Source organism: Uloborus diversus, chromosome 10, assembly GCF_026930045.1.
Source record: "Uloborus diversus isolate 005 chromosome 10, Udiv.v.3.1, whole genome shotgun sequence".
Taxonomy (NCBI): domain Eukaryota; kingdom Metazoa; phylum Arthropoda; class Arachnida; order Araneae; family Uloboridae; genus Uloborus; species Uloborus diversus.
In genome coordinates this window covers 83,332,760-83,348,310 of record NC_072740.1, presented here as the reverse complement: position 1 = coordinate 83,348,310, position 15,551 = coordinate 83,332,760, and the positions used below count along the sequence as shown (strand labels likewise).

General features: G+C 32.5%; 1 protein-coding gene across 3 annotated transcripts in view; it reads left to right on the top strand.

The window, feature by feature from the left end:
- Window positions 1-15,551, top strand: part of LOC129231397 (ubiquitin carboxyl-terminal hydrolase 22-like) — a 106,417-nt gene that overhangs the window by 39,716 nt on the left and 51,150 nt on the right. For all 3 annotated transcript variants that reach the window (XM_054865702.1, XM_054865700.1, XM_054865701.1), the window contains 2 exons: window positions 5,665-5,812; window positions 5,908-5,998. In XM_054865702.1, coding sequence (XP_054721677.1) covers window positions 5,665-5,812; window positions 5,908-5,998 — 239 coding nt within the window. The remainder of the gene's footprint in view (window positions 1-5,664; window positions 5,813-5,907; window positions 5,999-15,551) is intronic.

Below are 15,551 nucleotides of genomic sequence, written 5' to 3'. Positions count from 1 at the left end.
TGTGAGCATTCAGTATATTAAACTAGATGAAAAAATGCTGCAAGAAAGGTTTGACTCTTCAAATAAAATTCCCAATAAAACATTTAACCACTGCTTTATGCCACCGTATTTGCATATTATCTCTGTAAAATAATTGTCCCCTAGCAATAGGTATGAAGAATAGTGTGTTACTAAAAAGATTATTAAAAGAAAATGCCCATTATTGTCAAAAAAGTTATTACACAACTTGTGTTGATCACTAAATTTAGAACCCCTGTCATTGTCTTGCTCCTAGTACATTTTCGTAGTATCAAATTATGAATGTGCCTTGGTAAAGCATTTCAAAACGCCATATACTTGAGTCACCATTACAACTATAGGACTACTAGGTGAGTTCATTTTTTCAAAACTACACTCAAACAAGAAATGAAAAACGCACTTTTTAAATTTTGTATATATAATGTTTTTGCATATGTTTAAGGCAATTTAGATATGTTAATGTGTATTGAATATTTGTGTGTGTAGATAGTCTATAAATCAACTACTTAAGCTGTCAATCAAGTATGAACAACTCATTCATGTCCAAATATTTCTAAGTTATCAAATTAAAATAGTTTTTTTATACTTAAAATATGTTTTTCTAGTATAATATATTATGTAGGCCATTTAAGAAAGTGCAATGAAGTTTTCACACTTTTTATTTCTGTTTTAGTGCGTGAATTAACTATCAAAATTGCTCAATTTCAAAGACCTGTATCTTTTTTACAAACCAAATACACAAAACAATATATATAACATGTATAGTACTTGAATGGAATATTCAATTGGCCAAGAAATTATATTTTTAATTCCATCCCCTTTTAGTTTACAGGGGTCTAAAAATGTCATTTTTCTCAATTTTCTGATCTTTGAGGGGCTGTAATTTATAAAGGGTAAACAAACACACAATTACAGCTATATTTTCTCATTAGTGTGACTCCAGTGATTAGTTTTTGCCGTATTTCATTTTGTGTTTCCGTCCCCTATGCGAGTTATCCCCCTTTGAAATGAGTAAAAATTTTACATTTGACCTTGAACTTTGGCCTGCTGCCATTATTTTAATTATGTTACAGTCACATAACTCAGCATGTAAGACTATCATCTTATGCACTTTAACATCAAAGCGTAAAATTAGCTGCCATAAATGTAATTCAATTAGATTTTAGCTAAAATGCAAAGGTCTAAAAGTCCCATTTTTGACTGCGAAAATGACTTTTGTGGACCTCTAAAAAATCAAGGGTTAAGGTTAGAGAAAAAATAAAAGTGGTTTTAAACATCCTTCATATGCATCTTTTTGGGATATGAGTTTAAAAAAAAATTAAAAATGGTCGAGCGCACTCATCCGTTAATTCTGTATGGAATGACCCCCAATCAATCTAGTAAACTGTTGTGGGAAGCCGGCTTCTGATTGCACTTAGTGCACCTAGGAAAAACTTTGCTACCAGATTCAAACGTCATATAGTTTAAGTGCCCTCTTATTAGTCTCAAAACGGCTGTTGGGTCTTGTCTGTCAGCCTTGAATTCTGTTGTGCCTCATGGGCTCTTTCTGCTGAACCAGAGATGGACAGGAGGGATGAGCCAGACTTGCTTGGTCTCTTTTTCTTCTTCAAGGAGAAAATACCTTAATATGTTAGAGTGTAATCATTGTTCTCTAACTTAGAACAGCCTATTTTATCTGCAACTTTGTTGCCTAGGATGTCAAGATGATAGAAGATATATTGAAAGTGGATATCCTTACACTTTTAGCCAGTTCATTAAGCTTATTGATTATTTGAATGCAAACAAGGTTGCATACATTACTGTAGTCCTGTTATCAAGCTTCGGCTATCAGTAAGTATCATGGCTAAAATCAGAGCCCTGGATCATGGTCTTTAATCCTTCATTTATAGCAATTAATTTGCTTTGGAAAAAACTGAGCTTTTTTTGGGGGGGGGGGGGGTTGCGTCTGGAAAGCCGAACATTAGAATTCTTGTCAAAGACACTACTTCCAGTGTGATTCAGCTCATTTTTACTCCCATCTGTGTAAATCACAATGGTGTTACTCTGTTACTCTTAATTTGACGTATGACCTTAAGAGCCAACTGTTTTAGGTAATCGGGAGTATCTTAAGTTCTTATTTGTGATGGACATAAGTTCAGTGTGGAAGTGAACTCTAGGTACGCCTTCAATTGTGTTGACAAAAGGTCTTATAGAGAAATGTCCCACCAAATGGGAGATGATCTTCAATTTATCTACCAAACTGATTCCGCTATCCCTCTCTAATCTCTGATTGTTTCTTCATTCATACAAATATTCTGATGGTTTGATTCTGATTTTCATAGCTCCTTAACTTGTTAAAATATTTAACTAAGTTTGAATTTCTTACAAGACCAAGAGGTGGAAGATTTGCTTCAAAGAGTACTATGTCATTTTTGGGCACCTCTTTGATGAAAGGCAGTATTTGAAAGTCAGTTTCCTTGTCTTTTTTACTGGTAGCAATGTGCGGGTTTATTTGTATTTTGATTATTTAGTAACTGAACTTATGTTTTGAGAAATTTACTTAGGATTTGGATAGTTTCAATAAAAGAATAGAGCTTGTTTATTAACAAAAAAAAAAAAAAAAAAGAAAAAGAAAGTGAAAAATTAATAAGCATACAATTTGCAAGTGAATTCTTACTCATGTTTGGGGTAGCATGGGACATCTTTTTAATGCCAAGGAATAAAGCCTAAGGCAGAAATAACATCCAGCACACTTATGCATTCATTTGTAAATTTTGTTTCATTTCTGTTATATATTTTTGTTAATTTTTAATTTCAGCACAACAGTATTGATTTACGGATCACTTCATTGTCTGATCTTAAATATGCATTTAAACATAGCAGTTTTACAAAGAAGCTTGAATGATTTTTATTCAATTAAAAAATTAAAACACATCTTACCAGAGAACCACACAAATAGTATAACAATGTAAAAAAAATTAATAGGTAACTGTTGAAAGGGCATATTGTGACTTGTTTTATGCATGACTTTTTTGTACTTGCCCCCCCCCCCCTCCCCCCATTATTGAGAGATATAAATTCTGAAAGTCCAAGTCTACCAAAATGTAAGTAAAGTCTCCAATTTTAAGGCCACGGCTAGAAATGGAAGGTACCACAGGGTCTGCATATGAGAACAAAACCATCTGCAAAGTTGCAAAGTGTGAAAAATATCTTCTATTTCTCTCCAAAACTCACTAAATTTGGCGACTTTTTAAAAAATTTCAGCAAACTTTCAGGCCATATATCTTAATAGCAGACAGTCAAGGGCAAATAACACTAGTCAACACCACAAATGCATCCGGCTCTCAGAAGTATTTTGACTCGCTAAATACTAAAATCACCATAAAAGTTGAGATTAGCTCTAGTTTTCAAGATACAAGGCCAACTAGGATAGTGAAGGCTCACTAATGCTCTGTTTTCATGGCAGATAGAAACATCCCCCATGGAACAGATTGTCCTCTAAGCTTCAACCCTAGGTTGAGATAGAAAATTTCACTACATGAAAACCAAAATGGACTACTAGAAATTTAAATTCTGGGAAGAGAAATGCCCAAAATCAGCCAAAATTTGGAATTCTAGATAGATCTATTCATTTCTTCTTCCACTCATGCTCATTCTGCTGGGAATAATAAAGAACTTCATGTAAACTGTGAACAAAGAAAATTTTCCAGTACCTTCGAGGGAACTTTCTGAGATATATTGAAGCTAAGGTTAAGGAGAGAATTTTCAGCGGCCCTTCAAATACGCGCAATTATTAAAATCAGTGTTTTTGAAGAAAAATATTTTGAGGGGAGAAAAAACACCCAGGAAGTCTTTAAAGGTATATTTCAAGTATTTCTAAGCAGCAGAGAAGACGAGAACTAAAAACAGTTGGTCAAACAATCCCTGTGGAAGTTCTGTGACCATTGATGAATGATATGTCTCTGAAACTCTATTTTGTTCACTTCTTCCAAAATATTTTGTTTAAAAAGTAAAGCTATGAGTAGTGAGCATGAGGAACGGTTTCTCCAAGATATCATTACAATGGAAAACAGATACCAGGGTCTTTGGACTGAGTTAATGCTCCCCAAATGCTGCTGATCTATTACAAGAGATGATCCTTCTTTGACGTACAAAAAGCAATCGAAAATGAAGCGTTTACAGCAATAAGCCAAAAGAAACCACTGCTTTCCAAAAAATGAGCATACAGTCGGATCCTGACTTACGCGAGGGATGCGTTCCAAGACTCCTCGCGTAAGTCAAAATTTCGCGTTGTGCAAAAGTGTTGTGTATATGAGTTTTTTATTAACATAGTACCCGGTCATTATATACATTTAAACACCTTTTAAACTGTTTTTGACCATTTTTTAATCAGTACATATTACCATTTCTTACATAGAGACCTGAACTTTTACCGTATTTTAAAAAAAGTTGCATTTTCAACATAAAATACTGTTACGATGCACAAAATCAATGGGGAGAGAGACATAAAAATGAAACAGTATGGTACGTACAGTATGTAGTAATAATAAAGCATTGTACTGTAATAGTACTATACAATAGATAAAATGAGTTACATTTATAACTTAAAAATTGAAGATTATTATTTATCCTATACGCAATCTGATTATTATTCTAATATTATTTTTAAATACAGTAGCTTCGTATTTACTTTTATAACATTTACATCTATGGTAACACCCCCTCTGGGACCCCTGGACTTATACGGATTGCCTTCTCTTGACTTTTAATTATACGTATGAAAGATCCACCCATATCTAATTTTCGTGCTACCTTTGACCCACTTTCTAGTTGTTCAAGTGTATCAAGAATCTTCACCTTTTCTTAAATTGTCGCAAACTTAAGCTTTTTGTTTTCATCTAAAAATTTTGGATGAAACAGGGTGTCTAGGTGCCACAATATGTCATCACCTTTCATATTTAGAATAAATAAATGAAAAATGAGGAGTAGTGATACATACACACTAACAATGCTATGTTTATAGTGCAGTACGTGGGAGTTTACACAGTCAGTGATGCTGAAATGATGAAAGTACATTCACGAATTATTGTTTAGTAGTCAATAACAAAGCTGCAATTTAACATCACGATTCCTTTCCTAATATTTTCGTGTTGAGAGCGAGAAATTCACTTAAGCTCTAAGATTCGTAGCTCCTGAAAAACTCGAATTATAGCCATTTCGCGTAAGTCGGATCGCGTTGTAGTGGGAGTCTACTGTAGTTTAATAAAACAGGCCCTATTTAATAACATTTATTGCGCAGGATTTTTTTTTTTTTTTCCTTTTTAACATTACCTTTAAATCAATGTGTGGTTGCTGTGCATCTTTCTCCAGTGGGTTTTTTTGTATCTTGAAAACACAAAAGCTAATGAAAAAAAATCCACTACCATATTCGTTTTTCATGACCCAAAATTAGTAGAAATCGACCATTTAAAACCAGGATGTAGACAAAAGTTATTTTTTGTTGACTAGTGTAATTTATGCATTGAAAAATAATATGACCTTTTGATTGCTATGTATTCAGATTTTTTCATTATTACACTATTGTATGGTTTCCTGGTTAGGCTCCAAACCATATTTTGTGCTTTAGTATTGTGCTTTGCCACCTGTTGAAAAAGGTTTCTTTTTCAGTTTTATTCACCTCAGAAGTGTGAATTAGTGCTTGAAAAACTCTTATATCTAGTCTTTAAAACCGCAAACCAGTTTTCAAGTACAGATCAGCAAGATGCAGAAGAATTTTTTTTGAAATTCATTGATGTTCTGTGTATGCATAATGGAGGTGAGTAGAGAAAACTAAATAGAATATTTTTTGAGTGAATTATTTTTTTTAAAATATATTTATGTGTATTATACTTATGTTTCTAAATTTTTCAGGAGTGTCTGAACCAGGAATATCACATTGCGAGTGTATCTTTCATAAAACATTTTCGTCTCTTGTCTGGGAAGAGACTTTATGTTCAAACTGGTAAGTAAATAACCGTTTAAAAATGTTCTTATTTATATATAAACCATTTTAACTGCATGTTGTGTGTAGTTTTCTCTTTGATGAAATCAGAAGTTTGTTTTGGATGCTAAAACTTTTTGAAAACTCCTACTACAAAATTTGCCACTTTAAAAAAAGATGCTTCTCATTAATGAGATCTTAAAAAAAGTTTACTAGATTCCTGATCTTCACAACTGACCCTTATACGAATGATTTCGAAAAGATGGTTCACAAGAAATGTAATTATAAAAACAGACCTTTTAAAGAAATAGTTGTTGCAAAAAATGAACTTAATACTAGAAAGACTGACATTTTCTGTATGTCTAGAAAGACTGAAGACGCCAGTGTGACCCCTACCCATTTTTGGGGTGAATTCCTTTAAAAATTCTTCCCAAGTGAGTTCACATGACCAATGCATCTTCTTTCATGACTAAATAAAAACTAAGTAAGCAATTGTTTTTAATTTTAACATCTTCACTTGCCAAAAGGTAGAATTAGTTTCTCTTTCCAAGAGCAATGCCTACCGTTTGGCTGGTAAGCAATTGGTACTGTATGTAGCATTTGGGTAACCAACCTTCTACATAAGGGTGAAGTTACAGGTTAAATTGGAGTAAATAGCATTTTTTATGCTACAATAATTAGAAGAAAGGATAAAAATATTTTTTTTTAATTGTAAATTAACTTAGGGGCCACTGTGACCCTCCCGTCTTTCTAGATATGAGGATTTCTATTTACAGTACTCGGAGGAAAATGATTAAATGATTGAACAAACATTCAAATAGTGTCATATAATGAAAAGTCAGAAAGTTCCATTAAGCTTCGTTAGATATTATTCAAGCTATTGAACAACAAAATACACGAGGGAGCACACAGGCCCCTCCGTCTTTCTAGTGTTGACTAAGAATTATTGATAATTTTCAAAATGCAAAGTATTGTTCTTGAATGCCCTAATTTCTTTACTATGTTATGAATTTCATATGCAGTAAGGTTAGCACGTTTTGCCATGGGAAAAAAACTAAAAATCCATGCTGCCAAAAATGAATTTTTCTCACTTATTGCCAAAGTGGCAAAAATGGATGTATGCTTTATGTATAGGAAAGCCACTACTTTAATTTCTACGTTTTCAAATGTAATTAAATAGTAGAAAGTAATAATGTTGTAAGATTCCGGGCTGTTGTGCTGTGGTCTAAGTGTTGTTACTCCAAACGTTTTGACCGCATCTGCCGTGGCCATCTTCAGAAGATCTTGAAGATGGCCGCTGCAGATACCGCCAAAACGGTTAGAGTAACAGCACTCAGACCACGGCACAACAGCCCGGAATTTTACAATATTATTGACACCGGTCGTGAAAGCCTTCATTCTTACAGTTGATAGTAACTTCAAGTTTTGAACTTTAGACATTCAGCGCATCACTGGAACAGTAAATCCAAATGTAAATGCTATTTAAGGCTCAATTAACCTTTGAAGTTGGGGGTTAGGGGGTTTCACCAGTAGTAAAAATAGTTTCAATCCAACCCATATTATATTTGCATTATTTTTACAATAAAAACCAAAATAATTTATGGAACAGAATCCCCCCTCCCCATCTTCCTACTACAGTGCTGCCTAACTGCAATAACAGGGTGGCGACAGATCAGGGAGATCAGGGAAAAGTCAGGGAACTTTATTAATCAGGGAAATATCAGGGAATTGTCAAAAAATAACAGAAAATCAGGGAAAATTGATTTTTTGAAGAAAGAAATTTTTTTTTGCTTTACAAAATTAAGTACTCTTAATTCCCTACGCATTTTCCGCCAATTATCTGTTCAAAAAAAAAAAGAAAAGTAAAATTAATGAGGTGCGATTATACACTGCCGCATATTTGTGCATATTTTTTTCCTCAACGTCAAAGTATTGAATCTTACTTATTAACCACAGGATGAACTTTGAAAGATTGCTTTTGTGTCTGTTAGGTTGTTTATTTTACCTAGCTTGAAATTTCCTTTTACGCTTTCAATCCTACGTAAAATAAACAACCATACAGGCAAAGAGGAAGCCTTCAATTATGCCTTAGCTCCTTTGCCTTTATTCCATTGTCTCAAAGTAATTAGCGTACTATAATCACGATTTCAAGAAGAAATCTTTGGTTTTTGAATTAATTCAATAAAAGCTCAAAAGTTATTACTTCTTCGCGTTTTTAATTGAATTGCTAAAATTGAACTTTCAATTAAAAAAAACTTTGTTTTTTGCCGTTATGCTATTTGTTGTCACCGCAGATTATAAAGGTTTTCTTTTCTACAGACTTTAGTGATTCTTTGATTTTATAACCAAGCTGTATTCTTTTATATATTTTGAAATTAACTGATTGCTTTTTTTTTTCCTTGCATTTTAAAGTTGTTTGTTACAAAAGCAATCTAAGATTTTTTCTCGTTACATACTGAAATCATTTGAAATAGAGTTAACTTGTGTACTTAAGAAAATATCTTTATTTTTTTATTGTTAAAATGCTGTATTCATTCATTAAAACCTATGTTCTTGATTGGAGAAAAGCTCCCTATGAATGGTTGTCAAAGGGTTTCATCTGTTTTGCATAAATATGTCAATTAGTTATATAAGAATAACTACATTACTTCTATTCTTTTACTATTACTTGTTATTCTTGCAACAATTATTATACTGTTTGAAAACTTAGAACTAAAAAGTAATTGATATTATTTTGAACACACATAATTTTACACATGTTTTTAATATGTTTACACATGTATTAATGCATAAATACACATGTTTTTAAAAGTAATTTTAATAGTTTATTAAATTCTTTTGCTAAGTGGTTTCTGGAAGTAAAGTTTTTTTTTATTTTAATTTTCTATAATCTTTCCATTGTATAAAAAATTAATATACTGTTTTGTAGGTCATTCCCCCCCCCCCCAAATTGTCATGGTTCTTTTTTTTTCTTTTTTTTTGAACCATTTTATTAAAAAAAGTAGCATCTTTTTAAAATATATCTTTAGTTCAACAACTTTACATAACTTAAAACGTTTAAAATACTGCATTTTATACAAACATACAATGGATTTCAAGTAAAGCAAAGAAAGAAAACCATTATCATTGGTAACGTAAATCAGTTAAATTTGGTGAACTTAATCAGGGAAATCAGGGAAAAGTCAGGGAACTTTTTTTCACAGTTCCTGTCGCCACCCTGAATAACATTTCGGTAAATTTATCTATTTTGTGTTTTTTCATCTGCAACTTTTTCCATAAAAGTAATTCAAAAATTAGTTACACTTTCTGGATAGACCCATATTAATTCAAAAGTAGATCTGTTTTTATATACTTTCAATTTTCAATTGCAAAATTTTTTTTTTCTTGGCTGTATAGCTGTTTATTAAGTTTTTTTTAAACTGATAATCAGTGGCATAAGAAAGGGGGTAGTCCCCGACTCTAAACTAAACTTATATAATGAAAATTGAAACTACTTTTATCTGTTTAAATACATTAATTTAATCAATTTTATGCAGCTGTGACTGTCTAGCATCTTAGTAAAATTAAAATTATATTCAGATTGCTTCCATTTACAATTCCGAGCATTAGATTTTGTTTTTTTTTTTAGCCTCGTGGACTCCTCTTGAGGGATTTTTAACTGTGCCATTATTAGTAATGAATGTAAACTTTTCAAAGAGAAAGTAATTGGTTGTAACTTATGAATGATTTTAATTGCATATTATATGAAAATGTTTCAAGAGATGTGAACCACATTTCATTGGCAAAAACAATTGAATCTGCATATTTAGATCAGATATGCCTCATACCATGAATTGATTCTCTTACACCATGCTAAGAACTCTCTTAATTCACCAGTAGGGTTGCTGACAGAGTAGTATACTGCGGTGGGAATGAAAAGGGCAGTATCTGCAAGTTTTTTTTTTGCATTTTCGTCATATGTTGTACTGTAGCTTTATTTTACTACCTTGCTTGTTTGGTTTCCGCTGAAAATAGACATGAAAAAAATGTCAAACTCCAACATTTCACTATTGTTAGTATTAAATCCAAAATGCATTTCCTCAAAAACTCATTTCTACAGATACTGCCCTTTACCTTCCCACGGCAGTATAGTGGTCAGGTGTCGGCTTCTTACACCCAAAGGTGCAGGTTCAAACCTATCCATGACCTTCGAGATGGGAGAAGGCCATCCAACTAGCAAATGCTGTCATCGTAGTCAATCCACGACGATATTGGGGAGTGGGCACTTCAATTAGTGTATTGGTTTAATTGAATTATTTGGTTTATTTATTCTATCTATCGATCTAAAATCTATCTTATTTGATTATTTCGAAATTAGGTTACATAATTATGAGAAGCAAATAACTGAAAAACTGCAGGATAGAAGAATTGAAATAAAAATGCAAAATAAATACTATTTAAGGGTCAGTAAAACTTCAAGCTAAAAATTTATCCATCAGTAACTTTTTTTGTATGAATAATCATTAGTGATTCGAGGTGACCACAGGGGGGAGGCATTATGCATACTACGCCATAGAAATTTTTAAGGGGAGGGTATTTTTTAAATGTCTTCTTTTTTTGGTGGGTTCTAATTCATGGGCGGTGGGGGGAGGCTACGTGGCATTTGAGGAATTGTTCTTGGAGGGACGGGCATCGCCAAGAATATGGATTTATGATTCTGGTTTTTGTACTGAAATAATCAAAAAATAATTATTTGTATTATTTATTTTTGAAATCATGAAGTCCTTGTTTCTTTTTTTTTCTAAATAAAATTTGGATACTAAATATTGCAACTCATTAATGAAATGTTTTGTGTGTGTGTGTGTTCGTTTTTTATAATGTCAACTCTCGATAACTCGAAGTCGCAAGGGACTTGCTAAAAGCTTTAAATTATCAGAAGTTCTCCTCCTAGCCTTTTGAAGAATAATATCTTTTTTTCCTTTTTTTTTTCCTTCAGAAATTGTATATGTTAAATTGACTATCATGATCACAGTTTAGAATAAAAATAGTTTTTAGTACAGTACAAAAATATTTTCACCAAGAATAAATTTTCTTAACATACTTACTTAAAAAGAGGAAGTTCTACATTTTTTTCATTATCAGACTTAAGTCATTCAGTTTGTTAAGAAATCTACTTTCTGTTTCAAGCTAATATGTTTAGTTTTTGTATCGACATCCTTCTGAGTAAACACCACACAACTCAATCTCAATTTCCAAATCAGTCTGGATTGGAAATGGCCAAGCAGTGCCGCCATATTTTTCGGATAGCAAAATACCCAAAATGTTAGGAAAGTAGCCCAAGACAGTGCGAGGTCGCCCACTTTTTCTTGATCACATTACTTTCAAATATTATTTTGTCATATAAAAGCACAATTATTTATGTCATACAGAAAAAAGGCTTATTTTTCAAATTTTGACAAAATTTAAAATCTCCCATAAAAATAGCCGGCTGCTGCTCAATAAAGTTTTAGATAACTACATGTTGCAAACTGTAGCCTAATCGACTACTTTTTACTTAATCTGGTAATACTGTACCGATTCCTCATCAACGTCTGGAGGAAAAGGACATGGTGCCGATACGCGTCTGGCAGAATATGAGGGGGGGGGAATACTGTTAAGTTGCACTATTGTATTTCGTGAATAAATTCTCCTCTTATGCAAACTAATAAAACAAAACACTAAAAGGAAAAATTTTAAAAAAAGTATGTTTTTTTCTGGATTTTCGTGCATGAAATGAAAACAAAACTTTCATAAGTGCTTCAACTTAAAAGTTGTATCCTTCGAGATACAGAGACAACTTAGCATAGGGAAACACTGATAATTTCGGGACTCAATGAAAACTTTGAGATAAAGGAATATTCGAGTTATCAAGAGTTGACTGTGCATTAGGGTGGTTCAAAAATACGTGTAAAAAAAAAGTTTCTCGTAGATAACAGGACACCCCTTAATATTTTTAGACTTGTGAATAGTAATATACTGGGATAATTTTAGTTTCTTATTTCAACTGAAAGAGGGTGCTCAACCCCCTCCCCCAAACTTCATATGTATGGGGAGGGGGCTCAAAAAAATATATTGAGCTGAAAAAACAATGCTACATATTATAATATGCACTAGTAATATGCATATACATTGCAATAAAATACTTATTTACAAAAAAACAGCTGAGGAAATTAAATGTTTCCAAATTTGTGCATTTTCTATGCTACGGCTAATGTTAAATTATGAGGTCATTGAGCACCCTCTTAAAAGTTGAATAAGAAGCTAAAACTTTTACAGCATAATACTACTAGTTAGTCTAAAAAATAGGGGGTGTACTGAACTCGAGCTGAAAAAACAATTTTTTGACTACCCTACTGTGTATGGGCGTATCCAGAGTTGGCAAAGGAGGCCCCCCTCCAAAATAAAAATATTTAAAACAAAGCAAAAAAAAAACTTTAAATTGTCAGTTGCTTCAATTTTTAAGTTTATCAACAAGTTCAGCTGTAGCAGCTTTTCTCCTGATTTTGATAGTACAGTCAGACCTCGATATAAGGTCACCCCGCATATAAGGTCACTTTCCTAAAGTCCCAACTCATTGAATAGGAATTCTGTGTTTTGGATTATCGGATATATAATCAGGTCTCAAATACCGCCATGGCTTATAAGGTCATTTTTGTCTGCCTTTCTTTGAGTGACTTCAGTGCTTCACTGATTCCGTTCCACGAATTTTCCCTAGTATATGCTCTTTTATCAACAAAATGCCATCTGCCTTACGAATGTAGGGAAAACTTTTCCACAAAACCCTTTATCCCCTCAAATTTTAGGAAAAAGGTGTGTAGAGACACTGGAATACTTTGTGGATTGAGGGCGACAGCTTTTAGATAAGGGTCAAGGTCAATAAAGATGGCTTTTAGCTATTCATACAAATTTGGAAGGCAGGTCTCCCATAGTGTCACATGTTTGTCGAAAGCACATGTCCATTTTTAGCCAGCAAATCACAGGAAATTATCTTATTCCAGTTGTTTTTTCACTTGTATTAATTTCTGAATTAAAATTTTAACAAATAATTTTCTAATTTCTAACTAATTACATTAATTTTGATTGGCTCAACTTGATGAAAACATCATAAATTCATCAAGTGATATAGTTTTTAAAACATTCTATTTTAGAATTTGTTTTTTCGATATAAGTTTATAAACCGGTTATAAGGTCACTCTGCTTATAAGGTCACATTTTCGAAGTCCCGAACATCATAAATTCTTCAAGTGATATAGTTTTTAAAACATTATATTTTAGAATTTGTTTTTTTGATATAAGTTTATAAACCGGTTATAAGGTCACTCTGCTTATAAGGTCACATTCTCGAAGTCCCGAGGGGTGACCTTATATCGAGGTTTGACTGTATATAGGAGAAAAGGGGCTCATATGAACACGGGGCACATGTGAACATGATATGTTTTACTAAGATAACTTGAAACAAAAAATCTGAAAAAATTCTCAAATAAGGGTCTTACCTGTCCTACCTCTTGGACAAACATTTAGAGAAATGAGTCATTTTATGTTTCTGTAGTGGCAACTTCTTTGATTTAGCTGGTGTTGAAAAAATGTTATCAGTGTCTTCTTCAAGTGATAACATTTTTAAAAATAACTGTTAAGCTAAACTTAAGTATTACAAACCATTATATAAACATTCAAGTAAATTTTTGACTATGTTTAATTTTTTTATTAAAATTAAAACTCTTTATTTTTGCAAGTTAGCTCTAAAGTAGATGATGGGGCACTTGTGAACACAATATCTAGGGGCACAAGTGAACAGTTCCTATAGCCGCTCCCCATAATAATATTATTAGTGTTGGGTATTGTAAGTATTAAAAAAATGTGTAAATTTTTATAATTTTTATTTTCCTATAACCAGTTTGTAAATTTATGATTAATTGTTATTAATATTATTAAATATTTATTTATGTTTATTATTTTTATTTTTTTAATTTTTTTTTTTTTTTTTTTGTTACTAAATAGTTGATCAATACTTTAGTGTTATATAATACTTACAGGCAATAAAAAGACACAAAATATTTTCATTTAATTAAAAACTGAAGTTCAAAACCATTTTTTAGTGCATTATCAAACAATGTATTCAGCTTGAAACCAATATATAATTAGAATAACCCTTGCATAAAAAAAATATTCTTCTTTATTAAGTCTTTTAAGTTGTTTTTCTAGTCTATTCAGTGATCAGAACAGGCTAAGAGACTTTAGAATTTGACAGTGTGCAGTTATATATTTGGGAAAATTTATTTTCTTAGTGAAACAACTACTGTACAATTGAAACTGACACCGTATAGGTTACAAACCGTTCAACGTATTTGTTATTCAGGTATATAGGGTACGGAGAAAGTTCCCACAATTTTATTAGATATTTCAATAGGCTGTAATATTGAAACAATAATAATAACATTAAACAAAAAAATTATAACAATTGTTCAAAATTGGCTCCTTGGGCTTCAATACATTTACGGAGCCGCAGTCTGAAATTGCCGACGATGCTCGAGCATGCATCCACCGTTATCTCATTCCAGGCATTTTGCAGTGCGTACGACCACTCTGTGGATGGTCAGCAGTCCCCCCCCCCCAGTCTCCTTGTAGCGTTTCACAGCGTCATAGACTATTTTACTCTTGAATCCAGTCGTTCGAATAATATTGGCTGTTTTCATTCCCTTTTTTCATTCCCTTCATGTGTAATTCAATGACAGTAACACGCACATTTTCACGATTCATAGCTCACTAACTCAATGAACTGACAAAGAACAAATGATTAAACCTCAAATACTTTTAATGCCAATAAACAATATGTGCCAAATAAATCGCCAACATACGAGTTTAACGCCAAAAAAACGTTTTAAACAAAATTGTAGGAACTTTCTCCACACCCTGTATGTTTCATATTGAAGAATTTTAATTCAAAATATGATGCTTCTCCTGCATTTATTACCCTTGTTCATATGTGCCCAAGCTTGTTCACATGTGCCCCCCCCCCCCCCATAGGGGCACATGTGAACAACTGAAGGCGTATTTCAAAAATACCATAAAGTACGAAATATTTTTTTTAAAGATCCCAAAAAATTGCATGACACAAAGAAAAGACTATTCAATCATGAGGATACTTTCGTACGGATATATTGATAATATTTTTTGAAAAATAAAGAAATTTAAAAAATTGCTCACATGCGCCCCCTTTTCTCCTACACCTTTGGGAGCTCATTGAAAAGGGAAAGCTATTAGTATTTAGTTGGGTTAATACTGCTATGAATTTAGAATTACATTGCTTCTGAAATTTTGGGGGGGGGGCAATAGACCAGTCTCTTAACTGCCCAAATGATAAGCCTGCCCATGGGCGCGACACTTAAATTTTTGGGAGGGTAGAAACTCACAATTTGCCAAATAGAACTCCAAATTTCGCCGAATGATAATTATTTTGCCAAATAGAACTTCAACTTTTGCTGAATCATCAGACAAAATTTGCCGAATAAGGAAAAATTGAAAATTTTTAAGGAAAGATTTTAATCACAGTGCCCTC